Here is a 27996-nt window from a genome sequence, read left to right as displayed (position 1 = left end):
CTGTGGGGCCCCCACGGGACCCATGAGCGCTTGAATTGGTGAGTCTCACCGAGAAAACCACTTGAGTTCATTTACATTTAAATGGAAATCAGTTTCAACAAAAATTTAATTCATCGACTTAACTAAGATCACAACTGCTTCGATTCATTAAAATTGAATCAACGAATTTAATGAAGTGAATTTTTAAAGATTCACTTCATGATGTCAGTCAATCTCCATTTAAATCTGTAGGTAGCCACTTGTGGCCAGTGACTCACTCCCGTGTGGGATAGTGATGGACATGGATGAGGTTTGTCGAGTTTTGGGTAAGGGGGGGCAGGGAGTGAGTTCTGGGACCTCCATGGCTCACCCAGAGAGCACTTGATGGGCTAGAAGAAACTACGTACGGTTTGTCTGTTGAACTGCCCTCAGTCCCCAGGCGGGGTGCCCGGGTTGGGGCCCCAGGTGGAGGGCTGTGAAGCTGGTGGCCTTTGCCCCTGCCCCCTTGCCTTCCCGGCACCCATCTCTTCCCAGGCAGACCTGGGAGCTTGGGGGAACGCACCCCCCAACCTGAGGCCCAGGGCTCCTGGGGTGGCTGGGCTGGGCTTACTTGTCCAGGCAGCTCTCGTAGTTGAAGGTGGCTTTGAAGCCATAGATGGAGAAGGTCACGATGCTGGCGAAGATGGAGGTGGAGCTGTTGATGAGGGACACGATGATGGCGTGCTTCTGGCAGTTGTTGGACGGCTGGTTGTAGCTGGCGAAGGCGATCAGGCTGCCGAAGCCCAGGCCCAGGGAGAAGAAGATCTGGGTGGCCGCGTTGATCCAGGCCTTGGGGTTGGCCAGCTGCTCCAACTGCAAGCCCACAGGGGACGGGGCCAGTGAGCCACCTCTGTGACCGACGGGCAGGGGCAGGAGGTGCAGAAAGGGGACCGAGAGGGCGTGCCAGGGGCCTGGGGCCACAGCCCAGCTCTCCTGGTCCGCTCCCCAGCAGCTGAAGCGCACGCATCACTCAGGCCCGATGCTCCCCAGCGCCTTTCCCAGCCGACGTGTGCAATTGCAAGAAGCGGAGTGAAGTCATTTAAACGGGTGCCGAGCCCCTGACCGTGAGCAGCGGGCCTGCGCCTGGAGGGACGGAGGTGGTGCGGCCTGCTCTGGAGGTCTCGGTCTGGGTTGATGCTGGGGGCCATGTGGAATGTGGGGAGCATTCGGGGTGGGGGGGTGCTGCCCCCACAGCCATTTTGTTTCTAGGGGTCGGATTTGCTAAATGAAGAGCTCCTTTGTCCCAAAGGCAACAGTGCCCCCGCCTCCGTCTCCACACCCCCTGCTGCTGGATGAGCGTTGGCTGTGGGGTGCCGGGGAGCACAGAATACCCTGCGGAGTGTGGATTCTTCCCTGTAGGGAAGGGGTACGTGGAGGTGCACAGCCAGGAAAGACAGGTGGTTGGGGGATGAATCATGTAGTCCACAGGCTGCCAGGAGGGTGCGAGCGGAGAGTGGATGGGCCAGGAGACCAGACTTGAGGCTGTGGTAGTGGTCAGGTTGGGGCTCAGGGAGGACAAGGAGGAGGAGTCAACAAAAGAGTCAGTGCCCCAGAATGAACGGGGTTTGGGGCCGGCCTGGTTGAGGAGGTCACCCAGCGCCCATGGGCAATCTCTGCTGCCCCAGCCTGGTGGGCTCCCACCCACCTCCCTGGGTCTTCCCCTCTTTCCACCCATCCTGGAATAATGCAGGTCCCCTTCCCTCCAGCCGGTACCTTGGGGGTGAACATGTAGGCCAGGCCGTTGGTGGCTCCGTGGAGCGTGAGGCCCCTGACCAGGTAGATGAGGAGCACGCAGTAAGGCAGCGACGCGGTGAAGTACACCACCTGCGGGCACCAGGGGGCACCAGAGGGCAGAGTCAGCCTCGGAGACGCGGGACCACGGGCCCCCTTGGTCCCTGGGACAGACCCCTGGTCCCCATGGAGCACACGGCACCGTCCTGGGCGTTCGGGCTACGACGGCTGGAAAGGCATGGCCACAGGCTCTGAGTTTGGGCTGGGGAGCTGGGGTGCTGGCATGCATTTCCCCGCCTCCGTAACCACCAGGCAACCTGCTTCCTAGACCAGAGGAAACTGGGTCGAGGCCTCTACCTCCCACCCTCCCTGCACCCGGGCTCTACTGCAGAAAGGATTTGGGGATACCTAGGGCATTGCTAGTTTTAATTGCTAGAAGAGAGACAATGTGAGCGATCCAGGAAGATGAGCCCAAAGCGAAAGCCCACAGGATGCGTGTGTGTGTGGGGGGGCTGGACCGTTTGGGAACCAGATTCCTTCCCCATCCAGCTTCCTAGTGGCCCCCATGCAGCAGAAAGCACCATCACCTACACCATTTATGGCGTCTTTAAAGAGAAAAAGAAACTCAGGGCCTTGGATCAAGGGCATGTGTCTCCAGAACTGAGACCAAGGAGAAGCTTGGGCATGAGGGCTCGTGAAGGAAAAGTGGTGATGGTGGTGTGGGGATGGTGTCCCTATCAGAAATATGTCTGAAATTCAACAATCTGAGCTTGTTTTTGTTTTGTTTTGTTTTGTTTTTTAATAAAAGGCTTCACTCTTGCGGGCTTTAAAGCTGCACATGAATGGAATTTTTGGTCAATCGGGTCTTCTCGGGAACCCTGGGTGGCGCAGCGGTTTAGCGCCTGCCTTTGGCCTGGAGCGCAATCCTGGAGACCCGGGATCGAATCTCACGTTGGGCTCTCGGTGCATGGAGCCTGCTTCTCCCTCTGCCTATGTCTCTGCCTCTCTCTCTCTCTGTGACTATCATAAATAAATAAAAATTTTTTAAAAAATGGGTTGTTGGATAAATGGGTCAAAGCAACAGTCCTAATTATAAAAAAAAAAAAAATCAGGTCTTCTCTTCCTTCTTTTTTTTTTTTTTTTTTTTTTAGGTCTTCTCTTCCTGCTGACATGCATCACAAGCTCAGTGGCATTTTATCCTTGGTTTTTGTGGTAGTTTCGGCAGTCTCGTACTTTGGTTCTGCTAACTCTCACTCTTCCACTGCCTTCAAATAGGGACCTCCAAGTGCACGCGTGCCTGTCCAGGACCAGCGTCTTTCCTCTATGTCGACTTGGATGTGCACCAGAGCCTCTTTACGTAAAGCACAGAAATACTTTGCAAAATTCTATCCTGCGAGATAGAATTGCTTGAAGGTTGGGTCCTCATGTGGGACATCTGGTTGGAGGCCCACGTCCAGATGGGCTTGGATGGGATCGCACTCAGCCCTCCATTCCTACTGAGGTGTGGCACCATCATCCTGGAAATTCCCAAGGCCACCAGAAGAGCGGTCGTGCCCTCTCACCCCGGGCACACAGGCAGAGGTGGGGCCTGCCTGTTATCATTGGTTCTTCACTGAGGTCATCATAACTTGAGAAGAGTCATCAATCCAGCTGACTTGACAAGAAAATAAACCAGGAGTGACATGGAGACAGATGAGGGCAAGGACATCTGGCCAATGAGCTGAAGAGGGGTGACCAATGTCCATAACTAGTGGACACATAGGGGGCACTGAGAGCAGACCCTTGGGGCTTCCTTCCTTCCCCTTAGGTCTGTAAGTTTCCTGGCAGGCTCTCTGGGCTCATTTCTCCTCATCAGGAAAGTCAGACATGTGACCCAGTCTACATCGTTGGGAGGAACCATTTCTGACCAGTCCACAACAACTCTTGGTGGTGGTGGGAGGGGGAGCGGATATTCTAAGAGAAGAGGTGAGGAAATACCACACAGTTTTTAACAGGATTGCTGCCCATACATAAAGCTATTGGGGGCACTTCTGTCTTGGAGAGAGGGTATGGCTTGAGTAGAGGAAATAGTAAGAATAAATAAGAATTCATGGCATGACATGACCTCATTTCGCACATTTATAAATGATCTAGAAAAGAGGGCCTCGTCACATGTCGAAGCTTACAGATGCTGACCTCAGATCTTTTGTCACGTTCATTAGAATCAAGCAAAGACAAATTGCAAAAAACAGTTTTTTTTTTTTTTACGAGCATAAAGTATGAGCCAAGCTTCAAGATGGTGGCCATGGGATGAGCATGGTGCTGGGGTCAAGTATCACGAGGAGTTCTGGTCTCGCTGCCTCAAGAGAAACACGGTGGGGCTGGAGGAGGCGACTCAGGTGGTCAGGAGGGTGAGGACAGGTGGCCTCTTAGGATCTTCTGAGGGGAACAGTTGGGGTGAATTATGTCATAAAAGGTGTGGAGAGAGCAAATAAGAGGTAGCATATCAGACCAGGATGGATGATGGGGAGTCTCAAGAGCAAAGCTGGGTCTACCCTGGCTCTGCCCTTGCTGGTAGGTGCCCTTGGGCAGGTCCCGTTTTCCCTCTACGCTCCAGTGGGTGGGATAATGAACTCTACTGTGAAGGGCTCCTGCAAGAGGGAACAAGGTGCATGCCTGACCCCCCGGGGATGAGCTAGGAGGAGTGACCACGTATGAGGCAGGGCACGCCCCGGGCGGCCAGGCATCTGCTGCAGATCCACAGAGCTGGCAGATGCTAGAGACATTGCAGGAAGACTGTCTCCATGGGGGCAGATTAAAGAGCATCTCAGCCCCTGCGGGAGTCTAAGCCTGGGAACACACCAGGGACACACCAGGTCTATAAATCAGGCCTGACAGCTCCGCGGGGTCAGTGACAGCAGCTTAGAGCAAAGGTTCTTGGACTCAGCGGCAGATTAGATTAGATTAGAATCACCCGTGGGAGCTTTTAACTACCCGATGCCCAGGTCCCTTCCCATACCGATTGCTCCAGGACCTCCCGGGGAAGACTGAGACCCCAGAGTTTTAGAAGCTCTCCGCATGTCACTGACGTGCAGCTGAATTGGAGAGCCAGCGGCTAGGGGGTCTTGGGGACATCTCCAGCCCAGGGAAAACTCGCTGTTGAGTTGCTCGGTGCCACTTGGGTGGCACGGATTTGGGGCTGGCGGGCACAGACCTGCTCATCCCTTTAGGTAGCTGGGAGAGTCCTCATTTCAAGACCACAACTTGGCGCGGCACTGGCCATGTCGCCTAGGAGTGACTCGTGCCAGTGATGCTGTCGGCACCCTGTTCCCCAGCACGGCTTCCGCCCCTCGAGTGCGGGAGGCAGCCCCGTGGCACTGCCCGGGCCCCGGGGGAGGCTCTGCGGTCCCACCTTGCCGGTGGACTCGGTGCCCCGCAGGATGCACAAGTACACGACGAGCCAGGCCAGCACGAGGCAGAGCGCCGGCTCCCACTGCACGCGCCCGCTGTCCTGGATGGACGGGGAGATGTTGAGGGTCTTCCTGTACCAGAAGTACTGCGTGGAGGACGCCTTCTCACACTCCTCGTCGTAGCCCGTGCGGTTGTGGTTCAGCGGGCACACGGACCACGGCAGGGGATCCTTTGGGATCAAAAGAAGCATTACACAGACAGGTGAGGGCAGAGGCCGAAGAGCAGGGTGGGGAGGATGGGCACGGCCCCGATGGGAGGGTGCTGGTCCCCAAAGCACAGGGGCCCGAGTACCTGAAGGCAGACAGGGAATGGGAGGGTTGGTCAGGGGCACGGATGGGGTGTGGGGTGGGGGGGAGAGGTGGGCAGAGGGCTCCACACACAGTGCCACCCTACAGGTGTTCGTTGAGGATGACCTCGCTGTATCATGGGTCCAAAGCCTGGATCAAAAGGACAATGGCCAGGCCATCTCTGCGAGCAGAACCCACAATGTCTGCAGCAAGGAGCCCAGGGGGGCTCCAACCACCACGTCTGCAGTAACCACCCCACGTCTGCAGTGGGGGGAGGGGGCAGGCCCTGGTCAGGGACCGTCAGCTTCCCTCACTTGTGTGCTCCCCAGCTCCAGACCAACCGGGGAAGGCCAAAGATGCTCCCCTCATCACGTGGCTAGCACACCCACCATCTCCCACACCTTCCAATTGGGGCACACTGGGAGCCTTCCCTCTGCCCCACACTTGCCCACCCCTCTGCCTGCCCCGGGGTCTGTGCCAAAGGCAAGTGGTAGGGAGCTCCGGATAAATAGCATTTGGGTGGACTCTGCCTATTTCCACACATTCCTAGCAAGTCCTGGCTTGAATAAGACTTGGGTCCTGCCCTCACTAAATGGTGGTGGAGACAGGCATCTCCCACGAGGGACTCTGGGTTTAAAGAGTCAGGTGGGGATGAGGCGCAGCCTCCCTGCAGCCTTCTTGTGCCCCTAAGGTGGAGTCTGGCACCGCTGACTTCGTTTGAGCCTGGGTCAAGCTATACCTGAAGCAATGCCACTCCCAGACTCTGCAGATGGAGCCAGGAAGAGCCTCTGCTGCTTCAGCTGGTTTGAACTGGGTTCTCCGTCACTTTGGAACACAGGAGCCTAAGGATGTGTGTGCCCAAGGACTGTGGCCCAAGGCCAAGTGCTCATACAGGTACGAGCTGAAGGAGGGAGGGCAGTGGATTTAATTCTGGCTCCGGAGTGGGCAGGGGGTGGGTTAGGAGTCCCACCTCTGCTCCACCAGGCCCCTTATGTCAGGGTCCCATAAGCTCAGATTTCATTCGACAAAAGTTCTCCATGGACAGAAGCAAGTCCTCACCCGCTGGGTTCCATCTGTGCATTTCATAGGAAGCAGATGCCACCCGAGGGGCCAGGCCGCTCTGCCAGCGAGCAGCTGGAGCTCAGGTTTGAGTCCACCTGGAAAATGCTCCAGGGGACACCGTGTGGGTGGGACCCTGGCAGCAATCGGTGGTCTTCGCCCGTTGGAATAAGTGGGTTTCCAGCTTCAATGTGGAATTACTTCCAAAGACAGCCACCAATGGTTCCTTCCATTGAAAAGTGGCATCTATGGCCCCTCCCCGTGACTCCCGGCTGCCTGGGATTTGCTTTGACCGGGAGAATGCAGCGAAATGGGGACACCTGGGTGGCTCAGCAGTTAAGCATCTGCCTTCGGCCCAGGGCGTAATCCTGGAGACCCGGGATCCAGTCCCATGTCGGACTCCCTGCATGGAGCCTGCTTCTCCCTCTGCCTATGTCTCTGCCTCTCTCTGTGTGTGTCTCTCATGAATGAATAAATAAAATCTTAAAAAAAAGAAAAGAAAAGAAAAGAAAATGCGGGGAAGTGATGCCCTGCTCTTTCCTGGCCGGGGCTTCCTGGGGCCTTGTGGCAGTCATTGTGGCCCGCCTGGAAACCGGCTGATGTAAAGATCTTCGGGCCACACTGCTGAGTGACAGGGACTCATGGAGGGAATGACTATGCGGAGCCAACTGATGAGGTGCGGGCCACAGCCAGCTCCACTCCCCAGGCAGGTGGGAGGGTCCCTTGTGGGCCTGGAGCCCAGTGGAGCTACCCAGCCTACAGGCCCTTGGCCATTCAGCCGGCCTGTGTGGGACTGACTGGTCCCCCCACCGCTGGACCACTGCTGAGGCAGCCTGGCCCGGCCTGGTTTCAGCCTTGGCTATGGGATTGAATCCCCTGGGGGAAGGGACGCTTTAAAAAATATTTAAAAAATACGGTGCCCAGGCTGCACCCCCTGGGACTCTGGTTTCATTGGTCTGGGGTGGGGCCTGGGCATGGGAGTTTTGAGCGCTCCCTGGGGGATCCCAGTGCAGAGCCAGGGTGAAGAGGCTTTAGCATGTATGTAAGGGTTGATTAACCTGCCCATTTCCAGGTACCCGGCCTCCCCTCCTCTGTCTGAATGAGTGGGTCGGGCTGGGGTCATTGCATCTGCATTTCTATTAGCTTCCCCCCACCCCCCCCCACCCCCGCCCCGCTGCTACCCCCCCACCCCCCCACCCCCGCCCCGGGGTGGGGGGGAAGGTTAGACAGGAAGCTGGGAAGACTGCCTGGTAGTGGGATAGACAAGAGCGTGGCCCCTGAGGCCAAGCTCCCAGCTACTCAGCTCTCCTCTGCCTCAGGCACTCCAGGGCACCCCACATCACAGGGCCGTGGTGATGGTTCCTAGGTGATTGCTTCTAACGTGCTTGCAACTATGCCTGGCTCAGAGCAAGTGTGAGTGAGTGCCTACTGCTCATACCGTCCCTGCCCGTGCGTGAACACACAAGAGGTCTCCAGAGCACAGGGAGTGAAGGGGAAGTCCATGCGCCCATGAAGGATGGAACGAATGGACCATTAAGTGATTTTCAGGAATTGCTGGTCCTCATACTTTGGAGAGTTAGAAAAATGTGTCTCATTTCTTGTTTTCACACTATGGAACATGGTCAAACTATTCTGATTTTGCAAAAACAGGACACGTTGCTTCCATCTTTGGAAAACTGTCTTTATACAGATCTGTAACACTGGTGATGTGTCTGGCAACCATTATTTGGGGGTGCTGTTGTGCAGTGCACAACCTGCCCAACTGCACATGACAGCTCCACACAGAGGAGGAGGAAAGGTCACTGGAGTGAAGAATAAGGGCCGCTGCTATTTCTACCCAGAAGGGGGAAGAGAGGCAGGGCTGTGGAGTCAGGGAGAAGATGAGGGGCTGCAACTAAGCTCAGAGCAGAGAGTCCTTCCTGTCAGAGACATACACAGGGCATTTTTCAGTGGAGGGACCCGGGTAGGGCTGACTGGGTAGCCAGAGTCGGGCGTGGATGTGGCATCTTCCCAGTGACAATGCCAAGTCCCCGTCATTGAGGTCATTCCTCCAAGCATTCCTGGGGGTGCCAAAGATTCAAGGCTGTGCCCAAGTGTTCCAGAGAGTGGCCTTACAGGTTGGGGGACCCCACGGTCCATGGCCAGCCCTGCCTTGCTTTGGAGGACAGTGTGTATCCTGTGGAGGCCTGGTTCAGGGGCAAGGGCGTGGCACCTGCTCAGTGACCTTCTGTCTGAGACAGAGGGGGGTGCTGGAGGGCCAGAGGGGGCAGTAGGCAGGGGGCCCCCCCCGAGAGTGAGGGCGGGCGCAGAGGAAAGGCAGTGAGGAGGGGCGGCCTCCCCCTGGCTGGCTGGCTTGGAGGAATCCCATTGGCTGTCTCCATGGTTTCTGCGGGAGGAGGTGCTCAATATTTGCTGCTGGTGGGGGGGTGGGGGTCACATCTTTCAGAGAGAACCCGGGGGAATCTAGAAAGCTGCTCCCCAGAAAAAATGGACACACGTGCATGCACACACAAAGGCCGGGGCGGCGGATGCGAGGTCTACACGCCCACTGTGGGGTTCGGGGTGCTCGGCGTGCCCCCAGCCCGAGGCCGCCACCCCCAATCTTCATCCCCCTTGGGGGCGGCCGCTCACCTGGAAGGAGTGGAAGAGGTACCAGAAGGCCCAGGCGTTGATGATGTTGTAGTAGGTGGCGAGGAAGAAGGACGCCACCACGCTGGCGAGGCCTGTGAGGGGCACAGGGGCGCTGAGGCCTGCCCGCAGCCCCGGCCCCGCCAGCCACTCCCCATCTTGGCAACACCCCGGGCCCAGGTGCTGTGCTGAGTACTTGAGGTGCTTCGGGTCTTCCCGACAACGTCGTGGCGGGGGTGTCACTGCCTCCACTTCCCAGGGCAGAAACGAGGTGCAGAGGCTGCCCCAGGGCGCTCAGCTCTTAGCGGCAGGAGGGCACTTAGACCCGAGCGGAGAGGCAGGCTGCCCGCCAATGCCACCCGGGGCTGGAGTCGCAGACGGTCCCCCGCGGCTTCCCTCAAGTGGGGTCGCATGTGCCCAGCCCTGCCTGGTGGTGGGGGGCCCGGGGGCCTGGGGAGTGGAGGGGACGGGTCTGCCCCAAGCCGGCCAGCCTGCAGGGGGGCGGGAGCGCGCAGCCAGCCCACGCGAGCCACTGTGTGCATCGTGGCGCAGCCCACCCCCTGGGACCCGCGTGGGTGGCAGGCCTTGGGCCGTGGGGGGCGGGGGGCATTCACACCACCGGCATCAGTAAATGCCCCAGCCCGGCCCTGCCTCCCCCTCGTTGGGTGAGAGCCGGTGGTTAAACATTCGCCAGCACCCCTGCTTGGCGCAAACATCTGGTATCTTCCCTCTTGGCAGCAAATGCCACCTCGGAGAAGCCCTCTGTGATCCATCGCTTGGGCAGGTTGCAAAACCACACACCTCCTTGTTAAAGATTAACAGCCCTGCGAGATGAGGAGACAGCGCGGGGCTGGGGGGGCGGCTCGGGAGGATTTGGGAGGCCACGGATGCGTTCCTTCTGCCTCGGAGACTAAACCCCGAACCGGTTTACGCTGTCCGCGCTCCTGAAACCCCATTTGGCTTCCCTGCCCGCCTTCCCGCCTGCAGGTGGAGGGTTGAGCAGAAGAGACCGTGGCCAAGGCTGGCCAAAGGTCCTCCTGCTCACAGGCAGCCCTGGAACGTGAGGGTTGCGCAGGGCAGGTTAACCATCTCCCAGAGGTGCCGGGGACGCCAGCTCCAAGTCACCGGGGGGCGGGGGGTGCACCGTGGTGCCCTGCTTACAACCCATGTGCCTCTGCTTGCACGCACTGGAGATCTTGACAGCGCCCCACGGCCTCGCAGTGGTGTGACAAAGATTGCATGGGCTCATGTGCATCTGTCGTGCGGGCTGGCACCTGGCACATAGTAGGTGCTCACCGAGAGGGAGGTGTTGTTAGTAATAATTAGCAGGGAGCACTTAGGGGAGTTCCCTGAATGGTAGCTGGCTGGCACACTGACTTCTAGCTCCTTGGTTGGGCAGCTAGCTCCCTCTTACAGAAGAGCAAACTGAGGCCCAGAGAAGAGAAGCATGGCGACCTCAGCTCCCCAGCGGGTGTGTGTCCCCCTTCTCACTGCCATGTGGGTAAGAAATCCAGCCCCTCTCAGCTGACATTCTGTGGCACCCCCTCCTCGGCCGTGTGTCCACCCATTCAAGGGCTCTCTCTTAGGCCTTGTGCTCACTCCTTGCTCCAGCTGTTCCGCCAATGGGCCTCCCACCCAACCCCCCGCTGTCCGGGATACGGCAGGGGGTCTCCAGGTGGGCAAGGACTGGAGAGTACCCACTTACCAACACCACTAAGGTAGGGGCTGATGGTCCTCCAGGCACCGATGCTGCCCTGCCGCATGCGCTGCCCCACCGCCAGTTCCAGGTACAGCAGAGGCATGCCCTCTACAAAAAGCATGATGATGTAGGGCACCAGGAAGCTGCCTGTGGGTGTCCAGAGCCAAGACCGGGCCATCACTGATGGGTTTTACTCGAGCCCACATGACCTCCACGCACTTGTCCTTCCATCCACCCTCCCTTCTTTCCTTCAGTCTTTCCATGTGTCCATTCATACCTCTGCTTTCCCACCCATCCTCTCACCTTTCCATCCATCCTCCATCCTTCTGCCTTCACCCTCTTCCTCCTTGTTCCACAACGCACTGTTCCTTCATTCCTCTCACCTGTCATTCATCCATCCGTATTCTTCCATTCGTTCATCCATCCACCCACCTATCCATCCACCCATGCATCCCACCATCCACCCTTCCAACCATCCACCTATCCATCCACCCATCCATCCAACCAACCACCCTTCCAACCATCCATCTATCCATCATCCATCCATCCATCTATCCATTCATCCACCCAACCATCCACACATCTAGCCATCCATTTACCCATCCAAATAGCCACTGGTCCACCCATCCATCTAGCCATTCATCCATCCATCCACCCGAGTACCCACTCATACATACATCCACAGATCAACAGAACCATTCTTCCATCCATTGATCTATCCATCCATGCATCCATCCATCCATGCATCCATCCATCCATGCATCCATCCATCCATGTATCCTTTTATCTTTCATTTATCCATCTGTTCATCTATCTATCCATGGATGACATGTGAACTTGTCAGTTAAAATGTTCAAATACTTCCATCCTGAATGATCAACTGCCACCGTTCCAAGCCCCTTGAGTGCCTTCCTCAATGCCTCAGCTGCCCCAGCTCCTCTGCCAGAAACCCTGGTCCATCTTATGTTGTACCAACCAATGACATAGGCAGGGGCTTGGTGTGTATGTGTTGGTCTCTAACAGACCGAGCCTAGGTCACCATTTTTTCAGAGCACCTCTACTGTGTGTGTATCTGTTTTATACAGTGGCCTTCAGCCTAAAATTTTATTTTTTTTTTATTTTTTTATTTTTTTTAATTTTTATTTATTTATGATAGTCACAGAGAGAGAGAGAGAGAGGCAGAGACACAGGCAGAGGGAGAAGCAGGCTCCATGCAGGGAGCCCGATGTGGGATTCGATCCCGGGTCTCCAGGATCGCGCCCTAGGCCGAAGGCAGGCGCCAAACCGCTGCGCCACCTAGGGATCCCAGATTTTATTTTATTTGGATAAAGAGTACAATGTCTAACACACATTTAAAACCCGCTGGTTCCTGAGGAGCCACCCACAAACAAGTTCCTGTGATGATGGTGGGGAGCCAGGCAGTATGGATGGAGCTATGGAAGCCCTCTCCATTGCTGACACCTGGACAGAGGGTCAGAGGTGGGCAGCCTGCTGGGTGGGGGGCTCCCTCCACTCCTGCCCTGCAGAGCACTGCCCTGCTTCTTCTCCCGTGAGCCCCACCCCTCCTTCCCTCCTTCTCTGAAGCCCCGCTCATCCTCCCCCCTCCCCCCCAGCTCCTTGGCAGTGGACCTGAGAAAAGGTCCAGGAGGAGAAGAGGGCAGGACTCCGGATTAAAATAAAACCCTGACACTACAGCTGTAGGGGTTAAGGGCTGGTTATAGAAGGAATTCATTCCAAAAATGTTCAGGTAAACGTGCTTACGTAAACATCTAATATTTACAAGGATGCCTCCACTGAATATATGGGCGGCCTCAGAGCCCACTTTTCTCCCCCGGCAGGATCTCACAAACCCTCTTCTGACCACAACCTGTACATGTGCATCACCCCTCTAGTAGCTGCTCAGTATTTCACTAGGTAAACACACCCAGACTCCTTTCATCTGTCCTTGGACACTTAGCTGTAGCCAGTGTCCTCTCATCCTAAATAGAGCAGTGGGACAAAGGCTGGCCCTCATGTTTGGTTCTTTCCTTGGGATAGAAATCGCAGAAGTAGGATGGCTGGCACCAAGACCAAGCAGAGATGGAACAGGGCTACCTCCTACCCTGGAGAAACAGGCACCAGCTGTGCGCACGGGACTGCCAGGCCTTTGCATTCCGAGTCTGTGCTCCCTGCCCACACTGGGGCCTACGACAAGCGTCCCCTCTCACTTCTGGACTCTGTTCTGATGACGCCGCCAGGCCCTGCTCCCTTCCTGCCCTGCAGAAACATGTTTTGGCATCACACCAGGTTCCTCTTTGGTAGCAGGGAGTCCAAGAGGCAGGCTGCTGGGGGCTCCCACCCACCACAAACCTAACAACAAAGGTTGTGTTGGCACCACCTGTTCAGAGCAACATTCAAACCCTCAGTGGTTAGAAGAAAAGCTCATTTTCACCCAAGGTGTTAAACAGTAACCACATGAGGCCTGGCAAGGTCTGTGGCAGGATTTTCTCTTTGACAGGGCCTGCCTGATGGCCCACTGCCCATGGGAAGGCTGGAAATCCAAGGTGTGGTGCCCAGGTGGGGGCACGGGGGCTCTCGAGGCCTGCCCATCAGACAGTTCTATCACCCCTCCAACTATCCAAAAACACAATCCGAGTGAATTTGCTCTGCAATTGTTTTCTCCAAAAATGGTGTTAGAACAACTGAACACCCATATACAGAAAAAATGAATCTCAACTCACATCTCACATTTTAAATGCATCCCCCCTCACCCAACAAATATCTCAAATTGGATCACAGACCTATATGCACAACTCAAAACTATAAAACTTCTAGAAGACAGCCCAGGAGAAAAACTTTCTGACTGCAGGCTAGGCAAAGAGTTCTTGGCTACCACATCCAAAGCACTAGCTATGAAAGAAGGTATGGATAAGTCAGATTTTGTTTTTAAATTGTGTTCTATGAAAGACACAATTAGGACAATTAAAAAGGCAAGCAAAAGACTGGGAGAAACATTTGCCAAAGACATATCTGACAAAGGCTTAGTGTCTATATTTATAAAGGACTCTCAAAACTCAACAATGAGAAAACGAAGAACTCATTCAAAAAATGTATGAAAGAGGGGATCCCTGGGTGGCTCAGCGGTTTAGCGCCTGCCTTTGGTCCAGGGTGTGATCCTGGAGACCCGGGATCGAGTCCCACACGGGGCTCCCTGCATGGAGCCTGCTTCTCCCTCTGCCTGTGTCTCTGCCTCTCTCTCTCTCTCTGTGTCTCTCATGAGTAAATAAAATCTTTTAAAAAATGTATGAAAGATTTGAACAGATGTCTCACCAAAGAAAATATATTTCATGGGCAAATTAGCCCATGAAAAGATGCTCAACGTTGCCATTCATTATGAAAATGAGCACATTCTAGCCACACCGAGATGCCACCACACACCTACTGGGACGGCTAAAATAGAAAAATGCTGACAATACCAAGTGTTGGCGAGGATCTAGGGGAGCTCCTGTGCCTCACCTGTGACATGTAAGATGGCGCAGCCACTCTGAAAAGTGGTTTGGCAGTTTCTCATAAAGTTAAGCACACACTTGCTGTGTGATCCAGCAATCGTACGCCTATGTGTTTGCTCTAGAGAAGTGACAACGTTCACACAAAAACCTACATGTGCATGTTTATGGCAGCTCCATTCAGAGTTGTCAGAAACTGGAAACAACTTAATGGCCCTCCACTGGGTGAGTGGACAAATAAATTGTGGTACGTCCATACAGCGAAATGCTACTCAGCCAGTAAAAAGGAACAGACTGCTAATTCATGCAATAGCGCCAGAGGCTCTCAGAAGCATTATGCTAAGTTAAAGATGCTAGATTCAAAAGGTGACATACTGTATGATTCCATTTTTGTAATTTTTTTAAATTAATGATAGACAATAGAGAGAGAGAGAGAGAGAGAGAGGCAGAGACACAAGCAGAGGGAGAAGCAGGCTCCATGCCGGGAGCCCGATGCGGGACTCGATCCCGGGACTCCAGGATCATGCCCTGGGCCAAAGGCAAGCGCCAAACCGCCAAGCCACCCGGGGGTCCCCCATTTTTGTAAATTTTTAAATTTAAATCTAATCAATTAACATATAACGTATTATTGGTTTCAGAGGTAGAGGTCAGTGATTTACTAGTCTTATTTCATACTAAGTGCTCATTCCATCACATGCCCTCCTTAATGCCCATCACCCAGTTACCCCACCCCTAACCCCCTCCCCTCCAGTGACCCTCAGTTTGTTTCCTATGATTAAGAGTCTCTTACAGTTTGTCTCCCTCTCTGATTTTGTCTTGTTTTATTTTTCCCTCCCTTCCCCTATGATCCTGCTTTGTTTCTTAAGTTCCACATAAGACTGAGATCATAAAACTGTCTTTCTCTGATTGACGTATTTCCCATAGTATAATACCCTCTAGTTCCATCCACATCATTGCAAATGGTAGGATTTCATTTTTTTTTTTGATGGCTGAGTAGTTTCATTGGATATATATATATATACCACATCTTTATCCATTCATTTGTCTGATGGACATGTATGGTTTCATTTATATGACATTCTGTCACCATTTCTATGGAAACAGATCTGTGGTTGCCAGGGGTTGGGAATGGAAGGGCTGACTCTAAGGGGCATGATGGTGGTGGTGGTAACACAACCATACATTTCTTAAGATTCATAGAAGGGAACACCAAAAAAAAAGTGTGTTTCTACATATACATATTTCTCAAGAAAAGAAAATTTAGTTTTGTGATCACTCTGAAAACAAGTCCATTAGCCAACCCTCTTCCCACTGGCCTCTCCCCATGTTCCTTTGATATAAAATCTCTGACCCTGTTTTAGCCTGAGGAGACCCCCTCGCCCCTGTCATCAGGAAGAGGAAGACGAAGGCCTTCGCTCCCGCGCCTTGTGGGGGCACACAGCGGGGGATTCAATACGGCTGCACAGTCTCTGGAGCCGCTCCTGAGAAGACCTTCCTATTTCCCTACCCATGAATCTGTGCTGGTCCTGGGACCAGCTCTGTCCAACAGGATGTGGGGGGAGAGGATGGCATGGTGGTTCCAGAGCCCCGGCCTCAGGACGCCTTGCAGCCTCACCACCACCTCCTGGAGTGCTCCCTGAGGCTGCTACATCTGGAAGCCGGTCCAGGGGACCTGAGGATGAAAAGCCACATGGAGGAGAACCAAGGGCCCATCCAGCTCAGGGCCAAGTGCCCATGTGTGAGGGCTTCCCCGGCAGATGTCGCCAGGACAGCCAGGCCTGGTGAAGCCCGGAGGGAGAAACGCCCAGGCACCCACAGAGCTGTAGGAAAGAATTCACTGCTTTAGTCACTATTTTTTTCCTTTTTACCTCTCAATACTTCATCACACAGTTCTTAAAAACAAGACATTCTCTTGCATCATCCCAGGGCAATGGGCAGAACCAGGAGAGTGACATGGAAGCAGCACTGCGATTTAAGCCGCAGACCTCACTGCAATTTGACCGACTTGCCGACGCCTGTCGTCCCTCTGGTCTCCCCATCACGAGCAGTGTCTCAGGCCACCTCTTGTCGGCCAACTTCAATCGGGGACAGCCTCTCAGGCTCTCTCTGTCTTTTGTGACCTTGACACGTTGGAGAGGACGAGTCAGTTCTTCTATGGAATGTCCCTCGCTTTGGGTTTTGGCAGGAACACCCAAGCCATCTCGGTCTTTGTCCAGAGGCACGTGATGCCGCCTTGCCCCATTCCTGGCCGGGTTAACTTCGCTCACTTGGTCAAGGTGGGGTCTGCTGGGCTTCTCTGCGGAAAGTTACTGTTTGCTCCTGGGAAATGATTATGTGGCTGGATGGGAGACACTCTGAGCCAAAGCAGGCATCCTGTGTCCCAGCATCGGACCTCTGCCCGCTAGATTTAGCGGCCACTGAGGATTCGTGTGGGAAACGACCATCGTTGTGTTGTGTTGGTTGCCAACTGGCCGACGGGTGACTTTATTATTATTTTTTTTTAATAGAATTTTTTTTAAATTTTTATTTATTTATGATAGTCACACACACAGAGAGAGAGAGAGGCAGAGACACAGGCAGAGGGAGAAGCAGGCTCCATACACCGGGAGCCCGACGTGGGATTCGATCCCGGGTCTCCAGGATCGCGCCCTGGGCCAAAGGCAGGCGCTAAACCGCTGCGCCACCCAGGGATCCCCGACGGGTGACTTTATAATCGCATCATTCCTTCTAAGTCCTTAAGCTCTAGAATGGTCGGTGCTGCAGAGATAGGTCACGGAGTGTGGGTGGCGCGGGCCTGTGTGCGACTGCATGACCCTGGGTGAGGGGGGTGTTTCCAGTCACAGGGGACATTTATATTCCGAGCATATAGAGACAGCTCTGAGCCTGGAGAGCTCATACTCACTGCCACCTCCCCAGTGCCCAGCATTACGTCTTGGCCGCAGTCCCCTTGGTGTTGATCTTCTTGTGTCCACTCTACAGCTGCCCCTGCCCCCGAAGGCTGATTGTCAGATTGCATCACTCTCTGTCTCCCCCATCCCCGCCCCCTACACCTGGTCAAAGCCTCTATGGCTCCTCCTTACACTTAGAATAGCACCCACATTCCCTCCCATGGCCTCTGAGGCTCTGAGACCCAGGGCTCCCATTTCCTCTCCAGGCTGGTGGCCTCCCTCATGTCGCCGCAGCTGAGTGGCCCTTCCCGTCGGTCCGGCCTCTGCACACTTGCCCGTGGTGTTCCCTCTGCCTGGATTGCCTTTTCCTTTCTCTCATTTCTCTGCCAAACCTGCCTTCCTCACAGGGGCCTTCTTGGTCTGCCTTGGTGACCACAGTCCCCACGCCACAGTGATCCTCCAACTTCTCACCCCGCTGGACCTCCAAGCAGTGACCCATGTGACATTATGCTGCAATTTTAGCTGTCTACTTGGTGTCTGTCTCCCTCACTTAGCATGGATGCTCTTGCTTGCTGGTCTGCTTGGAGCAGAGGTGAGCAGAGAGCACAGCACAGTGCATATTTGGTGCATGCAGGACAGGATCCTTCATGCTCACTGGACCTTCCACACACATGACTTCCTCCAGGAACCTCTCCGGATCACCAAAGCTGAGTGGTTCTGTCCACCCCAGCTCCCGAGTGCAGAGATACAGTCTGCCTGGCCCACAGCTGAATCTCCAGTTCCTAACACAGGGCCTGATACGAAGTAGGGGCTCAGTGAGTGTTTGCTGAATGACTGCTTGATGCTAAGTGTTCTACGTGGGTGGGCAATTTGTGAAGCTCTTACCAGAGAGAGATGATGGAGAGGTCTGGGAAAGTCCATCACGTTGCTAAAACCAGTGTGTCTTTTAAAATTTCATATCAGCTTCCTTCGAACTCTCGCTTTATTTTGTGGCCGTATCAGGTAAGACGGACCTTGGGCAGGTCTACATTGGCCTGCACCTCCCTCAGAAGGGGTGAGCACTCAGAAGACAGTCTTTGGCCCTAAGATAATGTACCGCTGATCAAGATACAAGGGCCACACTAAGGCATCGGAACAAATGTCTACCTCCAAAATTGATTTGCTTTGAGAAACAGAAGAAACAGGGAGCAAATTTCTAGCACTTGGTCCCTAAGAGTGAAAAGGATGCTATGTTTATAGAACAGCCTCAGGCAATGAGGAAGAAAGGACAATTTAAGGATAGAAAATATTTTATGAAGATGAAAAAAATATAGCGAATGAATTTAAAGCCAATGGAGGCTATGGGAGCGGGGGTGGAAACACCCTGGGGACGCCTATGTGGCTCAGGGGTTGAGCTTCTGCCTTCCAGCTCAGGGCTTGATTCCAGGGTCCTGGGATGGATTCCTACATCAGGCTCCCTGCAGGGAGCCTGCTTCTCCCTCTGCCTGTGTCTCTGTCTCTCTCTGTGTCTCTCATGAATAAATAAATAAAAACAAACAAACAAAAAAACACCCTGTAGCTCAGGGGAAGAGGATAAAGTGGAAATGACAGAAGGTGAGGCACGGACAGCAACCCCAAGCACCCATTTCCTGTGTCTCTAGAAAGAACCAAGCGGGAGAGAAGACCGTGGACACAGCAGCTGGAAATACAAATTCTACCTGATGTTTTCCTGGCCGTGTCCTTGAAAGGGCTCGCTAGTCCCACATAAAATTTTTTTAAAAGTCTTGTAAGAAAAATAAAAGGTTTTGTGAACGACTGCAGCAGGGAGCCAAAGCGATGGGCCCTCCGGAGCCCCGGAGGCGCGCAGCTGAGTTTGCCACCTGCAGGATCGGCCCCGTAGAAAACACTGGGGTGGCTCAGCCCCGTCCACAGGTGACCAACCTGGACCTGATGAGCATCAGATGGTGAGAAGGTGGGGCTCAGAGGCACCCTGAGAGGAGGAGGAGGGGCCCCAGGGACAGAGCAGCCTCTCCCAGCGGGGTGGATGCCTGTACCCTCTGGCCAGGGAAGCCCACCCCGGAGGGTTTCACCGTGTCAGGCAGCCCATCGCGCAGCCCCAGAAGCCCATTCACGGGGAAGAGAGGGCTCCTATCTGCAAAAAAGCGCTGATTTCCCAGTAGGAGCGCTGGCTCACCCTCCAGTGGGCCAAGAGCTGGCCTGAGGCATTTGTACTCAGTACAGGACCCGGGGAACACTCTCCACCTGGCCCTGGCCCCGCGCGGCGGGGGATAGACGAGCCCGGGCAACACTGATGATGTGCTTAACACCGAGACGTGCGGCTTGCAAGGTTTGTGAGATTAAGCGCATGTTGGAGAATGGGCACGTTCCTTACGCGCCATCTGTAAACGGAACCTCGAAGAGCGGTGTGAGTTCACAAAGACTGAAATGATTTTGGAAACGACTGTCGCAGGTGCAGTCAAATCAGCAAGACACAAAATCGCATACAAATTATGCCTCTAGGGCGGCCCCGGTGGCGCAGCGGTTTAGCGCCGCCTGCAGCCCGGGGTGTGATCCTGGAGACCGGGAATCGAGTCCCACGTCGGGCTCCCTGCATGGAGCCTGCTTCTCCCTCTGCCTCCCTCTCTCTCTCTCTCTCTCTCTGTGTCTCTATGAATAAATAAATAAAATCTTAAAAAAATATATGCCTCTGATTTGGTTAGGTTGCAAAAAAATATAACAGTCATGACTTTTGGGTACTGGACTTTTGGGAATTGGGGGGTGATTTTGTATTTTATTTCTTTGTACATTTCTCAATTTCCCAAATTTCCTACCGTGAACAAATATTATGTACATTTATGACCTCCAACGCGTGCGCACACACACGCGCGCACACACACACACACACGAGTTCATCATTCTAGAGCACGTTGCTACTTATTCCTCTAACGATCGCAGCCAGTTGCCCTGTTTGCCTCACCCAAAAAATTCACTACAAGAGAAATTCCTCTCTGTATGAAATTCATCTCCACAAATCTCTGTCCTTTGAGACCCACGAAGAGACCAAGCAATCAGATGCAGCCACTTGCAGGGGAAAGTTTGCTCAGGCTTTCAAACTCACACTCTTTCCACTTTCATACCTTTGTCTCTACAAAACCACACAGGGACTTTTTAACCTGATTTTTTTTCTTTTTAGGGTGTGTGTGTGTGTAAGGGGGTACAGACCACAAGTTCCCAGGTGATGCAGAAGCTGCTGGTCTGGGGACCACACTTTGAGAAGCGCTCTGCTATTCCCTGCAGCACCCCATCCTACTGTAACCTGTCTCCTCCTCGTTCACCCCCGCCCATCTTGGCTGTCCCCTAAAAGTTTGTTATTTGGAGTCAACTCCAGTCAACTTTTGGAAACGAAGAACAGAGACACAAGTAAGAAAAATGAAAGTTCCCTTTCACCCTACCTGACACCTTGGTCTAAAACCTGTAGATGCCCATTCCACTGGCCCTGGTCCCTCCTTGCCCGTCCCCTGTGCCAGCAGCATCATCACCAGCTACCCTGGTGAACGGGGTCCTGGCTTCCACCTTGGCACCCTCCCAGTCCCCCACGGCTCTGAAGGCCCTGCTTCTCCGCCTGAAATCCTGGCTCTGCTGTCCAAGTGAAGTTCCATCTTGTCAACCTGTTAGTCAATGACCTTAGGTTTGCATTCATGCTGGACTCTTCCTCATGTCCCCTCCCACCATGGCCCTGGCCCCCACCCCAGATATCCTGGCCACATAGTTTCCAGCCATTCCCTTCAGATGCTCATCCTTCTGTGTCTTTCGCACACACGGCTTCTTCTGCCCGGAATGATTTTGTCCCTAAATCTACCAATGAGCTGAGACTCATCTGTCCAGGCCTAGATGAAATGCCACCACTGCTGGAAGCCTTTCTGGGCTCTTTCAGGCAGTCAGCTCTTCCGCAGAAGGGGTATGTTCATGACGTGGCATCCTCAAGGGTGATGGCCAGCTTTGTCCCTGGACTGCAGCAGATGCTCAATCGATAACTTGTTGAAGGACTGAAATTAAATTCCTAAGAGGTTTTATTGTTGACTGTTTAATTTTCTACACTCCTGCCTCTTTGGAAAAGGATCTAAGATGGAAGTTCTCATCCCCAGTGCACATCAGGATCTCCTGGGGAGCTTTAAAGTTACTACACCATGAGACCAACCCTATCAGGATTTGGGGTGGGGAAATCATGGATGTCAGGGTGTTTCCCAGCTCCTGGGGGATGCTAACGTGTGGACAGGGAGGAGGCTTCTCCACTGGCAGGTGGACGCTGTGTCCTGGCAGGGGGCTCTTCCCACCATGGGGGACAGGGATGAGCTGTGTCAGAGTCCACGGTGCTGTGCATGGTAAGTCACGGCTTTAACTTAGAGAGCCGCTTTAAACTTAGGGAGGAGGAGGTGTCCCGGAGAGGGCGAGGAGCATGGGGTATGCCCCACAGAGGGAGGGTGTACATTTGGGAGAAGGGCAGGGGTGGAGGGAGGGCTGCCTGAAAGCCACAGGGGACACTGCGGACACCAGGTGCTCATCTGGGCCACCTCTGGTCACAGTGTGGGGAAGGGCCCTGAGCTGGAGCCAGTTCGGACCTGGGAGGAGGCCTGGGCCTCTGGAGCAGTCACTTCTGTCCTGCCTTTATCAGAACAGGAAACCCTGACACCAGGGGTCTGGGGAAGAGCCTGGCTCTGACATGGAAGTGGCCTGAGCCCCAGCTCCACCTCCAGGAGCCTCCTTTTCTTTCCTGGACTTGTGTCCTACTTCTTAGTGGGGACAACAGGACCAACTGCAGGGGTGCTGGGAGGAGGACGTTGGGTATTTGCAGGAAACACTTCACTGTGTTGCTACTAGGAGCCCAGACATGCTGGTTCCCAGCACTGAGTCTAGAAGCCCAGACTTGGCTTCTAGTCCCTTGGCTCAAGGGACTCACTGAGCACATTTTTCTCACCTACCATCCGGAGTTGACTTTGGAAATTTTATGTGGTCAATGTGCTACAACCTTTGAACTTCATGCTTCCGTCCCACCTAGGAGAACTGCAGAAACACACACGCACATGCACTGTGCACACACGCACACAGTACAGTGAGCAGCTGCAGTGCCATCCACGTGTCCGTCCACGGGGGCACATGGGGCCAGCTCAGACCAGCTCTTGAGGGCTGGCTGTGTGCAGTGTGCACCTCTGCTAGCCCCACGTCCCAGGACCTTACGCTGTCACATCCCAGGACATTCCAGTGTGAAATCGGCCATGGGGGGAGTATGTACAGTGCAAGGATCATCAAATGCTGCCAGTTAGATCTTACTTCTCCCACCAGAAGCCAGCTGCTCAGCGTTTTCCAGCACCTGGCTACCAGGCTCCTAGCAGCTGGTGGCCCGGTGGATGACACAAGAGCAACCCTGACCTTGGTCCAAGGACATGCAGCATCAGCACCCCTTAGGACCTTGCTAGAAAGGTAGATCCTGCCCCTGCCTCCCCGCAGGTCTCTGAGTCAGAATCTCGGGGATGGGGAGCAGGGGCCTGAGACCTGCAGTTTATCAGGCTCCCCAGAAAGGCTACAGGTGGGGGTGCCATGCTCTGAGCGCCAGAGAGGAGCAGACTGGGCGTCGAGGGGGAGTGAGACATCCAGTCTGAGTGTCATCAAACCAATACAGGCAACTGTCCCCCGATTTCCTCCTCTTCACCAGATATAATAGAGAGAACACTCCGGAGGAAAAGCATCCACACTGCCACCAGCCACGCAACTGTTCCCATTTGTCCGCCTCTCTTCCGTGACTCGAGCATGTTTGTATGAAAAGCAGTTTCTGGTGCGTTTCTTTTCTACAAGGACATTTTCATCCCGAATTTCTTTCAAAAGAGCACCGCCTTAGATGCCAACACGGTCGCCGAGACCTGCTGACCCGTTCAAGAAGAGGTTTTGTGCCCTTTTATGTTTCCTCTAGTGCCGGCGCGCTGCACAGAGCTGGTTGGTACCCGGAACGTAATCTTCAGAATTAACATTCCTCGTGCTGGGCCTGGCCCCGGAGCAGGAAGGACACAAGCGTCCCCAGTCACGGGCCCAGCCCCGTGGAAAGGAGCTCGGACCCTTAATCCGCTTTATTCTGGCAAGTATTTTGGCGCAGCTTGGCTCTGTAGCTTATAAACAAGCCCTTTGTTGGCTGGAGGTGGTGGGTCACGGTGCTGCTTAGAAGGAGGTGACACTTTCCTGATGTGGTTGGTTTACCTCTTGGCTTTAGGTAAAGAATGGGTCTGCAAAGGGCTGGGGTTTCGGGCCACATAAATCACTTATTAAAAGGTAACACGACCCGACAGGGGAAGACCCTTGGGAAGACCGCCAGCATCCCCACCTCGCGTACCCCGTGCTTTTCCTAACAGAGGTTGCTCAGCTGTCCAACAAATATTCGTTGGCGCCTCCTCTGACCCCACCAGTGGGGCTGGGGGCTGGCAGAGAAAGGAGGCCTCCAGGCCACCGACAGCTTCCCGGGTGGACGAAATGGCTCATGCAGAGAGTAGAGGCAGAGAGTAGGCATTTGTGGACAGAGAACTGTCCAGAACAGTTGGTGGGGCTGAAAGATGAGTGGCGGGAAATGGAGTGGAAAGAGGAGCAGATGTTGGGTGATGAAGTCCTTACTGTGCCAGGAGAAGCTGTGGGGTCCTTATTCTGTAGACACTTATGCTTAAGAAGGTGCCACCCGCACAGCTTATATCTGCCCACCCCGGACCCAGCCAGCCTCTCCTCGGTGTCTGCCCATCTGTCAGCCATCACCCATCTCTCTCCATCCACCCAGCCGGCCCGAGTATACTCTATACCAGACACAGCTTTTTTTTTTTTTTTTTTTTTTTTAAGATTTCATCCATTATTTGACAGAGAGAAAGCGAGAGAGCACAAGCAGAGGGAGCTGCAGGCAGAGGGAGAAGGGCGAAGCAGGTTTCCCGCTGAGCAGGGAGCTGGACATGGGGCTCGATCCCAGGACCCTGGGATCATGACCTGAACCAAAGCAGACACTCAACTGACTGAGCCACCCAGGTGCACGACCCCACCCCACCCCCGACCCTGCCCCCGGATTTCTTCTTTCCTTTTCTAGGTCTTAAAGGTCGGGCAGTTCCCCTAGTAAACTCCTTACATATATTCTATTTCAGCACTACTCCTACTGACCTGTGTCACCTGCAGACTATTCAGGGGACGGTGTCGTTAGAAACAAGGAAACTGTCACGTGACAGCAAGGCTCACCTGGCCGGGTGGTTGGAAAACATGCAGCCAGGACAAAGGTATCATAGGTAGGTGTGCTGAGCACAGGAGGACGTGGAATCTCATCCTGACCAATGATTCTTTCAAAAGTCAGTTAAGAAGCTGTTACAACACATGGCAAGGCATGCCATGCCCTTCCCATAATTATGATGTATTTCTACCCTTCAAATAAAAAAGGGAATCAGAGAGTTAACCTTTTGTCAGGTTTGGGGTTTTCATTTTTTGAGCTGGTTGGGGGGAAGGCAGGGGAGCAGTAGTTTAGGTTTGGTTCTTCTTAAATGGGTTAAATTGTGTAAATAGTTTGGTCTAACATCTTTTATTGTCCTTTATGGTGAAAAACCATTCCTAAGTATAGATCACACACACACACACACACACACACACTCACACACACGTGCACACACAGTCCAAGGCAAAGAAAAATCACCCTGAGATAACCATTATCAACATTTTGGCATATTTTTTTTCTCCTCTTTTTTTGGCATATTTTTGAATTTATTTTGAATTTATTTTATTTATTTATTCATGAGAGACACAGAGAGAGAGAGAGAGGCAGAGACACAGGCAGAGGGAGAAGCAGGCTCCATGTAGGGAGCCGTCGTGGGACTCGATCCCAGGACCCCAGGATCACGCCCTGTGCTGAAGGCGGCGCTAAACGGCTGAGCCACCTGGGCTGCCCCAAAACCAATGTTTTAATAGGGAATTTAAAGAACTGGCTCGAGATTCTTTTAGCCTGTTTCAAACCGAACTGCTTGGAGCATGTTTCGAATTTGAAAACTGTCGCAGAGGTTTCTGTTGAAGGGGACAATTTCCTGCTCACTTTTTGCAGTTAAATGTCAGGTTTACTCACTAGAAGTCAGACTATTGCCCCATACAGAGAAAACAGTCCGGAGCGCCCTGCTCACAGAGCTGGGGTGCAGGAAGGGGCTCAGCAGCACCTGGGGCAGAGTGGGGGGCTTGCAGAGGGAGTGGGGTGGGGGTTTGCGGAGGGAGAGGGGTGGGGGTTTGCGGAGGGAGAAGGGTGGGGGTTTGCGGAGGGAGTGGGGTGGGGGTTTGCGGAGGGAGTGGGGTGGGGGTTTGCGGAGGGAGAGGGGTGGGGGTTTGCGGAGGGAGTGGGGTGGGGGTTTGCGGAGGGAGAGGGGTGGGGGTTTGCGGAGGGCGTAGGGTAGGGGTTGCAGAGCGCGCAGGAGGGCGCCTTGGGAGAAGCGCGTGTCCGAGCCCGCGGGTCTGCACTCTCGCGCCCCTGGCTCCCGGCTGCCTCAGTTTCCCGGCCCGGCGCGCGCGCCCCCCGCGCGCCGCACTCACCCCCGCCGTACATCTGGCACAGGTAGGGGAAGCGCCACACGTTGCCCAGGCCCACGGCGTACGAGATGCAGGCGAAGACGAACTGCAGCGAGTTGGCCCACAGCGGCCGCGCCTTCTCCATGGCCGCGCGCGCGGGGCTGCTTCGGAGCGCGGCTGCCGGCGCGTCCCGCCCGCTCGGCCTGGGGGTGGCCCCGCGCCCCGGCCGCCGCCGCGCGCTCCCTTTTTAATTGCTAATCTCATTAACGCGCGCCGCGGAGGGGCGAGGCCGGTGAACGGATGACGCCGAGCCCCACCCCGCCCGGCCGCCGCCGCCCGGAAGGCGCCCGGGATTGCGCCCGGGAGGGCGCGGTGCGGGGAGCGCGTCGGAGCCCGCAGGTGCTCCCGGCCACCTGCCCACCGTCCGCTGGGTGCTCCTGGGTGCTGGGCATCGTCTGGGCACGCGCCGGGGGCCACACACACGTCCCCAACCCTGTGGGACCCGACATTCCCGAGAGGGAACTGCTTACATTGGCCGGGATGAAAAGGTCCCATTTTCAACTACTGTTGACCCACAGAAAGGACATTTCATATTGGCCCATTCTAGTCCTTTATATAAAAGACTGAGACAGGGGATCCCTGGGTGCTCAGCGGTTGAGCGCCTGCCTTTGGCCCAGGGCGCGATCCTGGAGTCCCGGGATCAAGTCCCACGTCGGGCTCCCTGCATGGAGCCTGCTTCTCCCTCTGGCTGCGTCTCTGCCTCTCTCTCTGTGTCTCTTATGAATAAATAAATAAAATCTTTAAAAAAAAATAAAAGACTGAGACAGGAGAAAGGCAACTAAGGCAAAGCAAAAGGGTGAGCAGTACCGTGGGGGTAGGCTGGGGTGGTCCTGGAGGACTTCCCGGAGGAGGAGACAGGACGGTTACCCAGAAACTGGAAGGCAGGGAAGGAGGGAGGGAGAGAGGGACTTCGCAGCACCTCCACTGCTGCACACACACACTTCTTGAAGGAAGAGCGATCCGCCAGCCAGGTTGCCCTCCATCTACAGACAGGCCCCACTTGACTAGGTACGTAGCTCGGGGAGTCTGGCTCTGTGGGGCCAGGCAGGGGTCAGGTGTGCGATACTCTACTGCTCAGGTGGGTCTAAGGGCTAGAGATTCTGCTCCATTTCACTGGAGTTGGGGCCTAAAAAAAAAAACCAGTCTGGAAAGGCTGTTTGGTTCCAGGTGGTCACACCAGACATGTCTAAGCCTGGTGCTCTGGAGAAGTGCCACAGCTGGCTTTGGCTCTCAGCTCTGCCACTGAGCCGTGTGACCTTGGACAAATCACTGAACCTCTCGGAGCTTCATGTCACGGAAACAAACCTGTGACAGCTCATGTGAGAATTACTTGATAACTTAGCTTAGGACCTGCCACATAGTAAGTGCACAATAAAGGGGCCACTGTTCGAAGTCCCCAGTAGTCTGGAGGAATGAACAGCTGGTACGCTAAATCAGCTAATGATAATGGTGCTTTGAACAGGGCCTGGTACGTACGAAAGCTAAGAAAATGCTTGATCCATAAATAAAATTAAACCGAGATGAAAAGCAGAGTTGCTGGAGGAAATCTTCCATGAAGCCACAATGAAATCACTCTGGTTTCCCCCGAGGTCCTGCCCGGCTGGCGGCCGGGGAAGGGCAGTGTGCTGAGGAAGGTGGAGGCTCCTCAGACCCACTGCCTGTCCTTGAATTTTCTAGCCTCAAAAGCCAGAGCCCCAAAAGTCCACAAGGCAGCAAGGAAGACTATTTTGCTTTTTGTTTATTTGTAATTTTATTTATTATTTTATTTTATTTTTTATTTTGCTTTTTAAACTTTGGGATTCTAGTGGGTGTTTTCCCTACACCTTGCATCCTCCCCGGAGGGTCCCACCATCCTGGTCTGCCTGGCTAGGTTAGTCCCGGCCGCTTTGACCTCTGTGCACATGAACTTGGACAGTGTGTCCTCTTCCATGATCAGCGTCCTTGTGGCTGTCATTCTGCTCCTGCGTGGACGTCCCTGGGCTCCTCTTCCTTACTGCTGTGTCATATTCCACGTGTGGACATACTCTAGTGGATGGCCAGAGGACATCACCACGGTGGGGCTCTGGCGAACATTCCAGTGCCCTTGGGGGATGAGTACACACAGCACTGGGACCTTCCAGGCCGGACGGTGAGTGGAGGGTTAGGGGGAGCTGGTATTG

At 54.4% G+C, this 27996-nt stretch overlaps 1 protein-coding gene across 1 annotated transcript in view; it reads right to left on the bottom strand.

Annotated features, from left to right (window-relative positions):
• SLC6A20 (solute carrier family 6 member 20) overlaps nt 1–25989 on the bottom strand; it is a 38250-nt gene extending 12261 nt beyond the window's left edge. The window contains exons 1-6 of the mRNA XM_038566676.1: nt 25802–25989; nt 10879–11019; nt 9177–9268; nt 5141–5368; nt 1732–1842; nt 590–831 (exon numbers count right to left, since the gene is read on the bottom strand). Of these exons, the coding sequence (XP_038422604.1) occupies nt 590–831; nt 1732–1842; nt 5141–5368; nt 9177–9268; nt 10879–11019; nt 25802–25922 (935 nt within the window). The 5' untranslated portion in view covers nt 25923–25989. The remainder of the gene's footprint in view (nt 1–589; nt 832–1731; nt 1843–5140; nt 5369–9176; nt 9269–10878; nt 11020–25801) is intronic.
• Between the last annotated feature and the right edge of the window lie 2007 nt (nt 25990–27996).

The sequence above is a fragment of the Canis lupus genome, chromosome 20 (genome assembly GCF_011100685.1).
Source record: "Canis lupus familiaris isolate Mischka breed German Shepherd chromosome 20, alternate assembly UU_Cfam_GSD_1.0, whole genome shotgun sequence".
In the NCBI taxonomy this organism is placed as follows: domain Eukaryota; kingdom Metazoa; phylum Chordata; class Mammalia; order Carnivora; family Canidae; genus Canis; species Canis lupus.
This window is presented reverse-complemented; position numbering and strand designations above follow the sequence as displayed.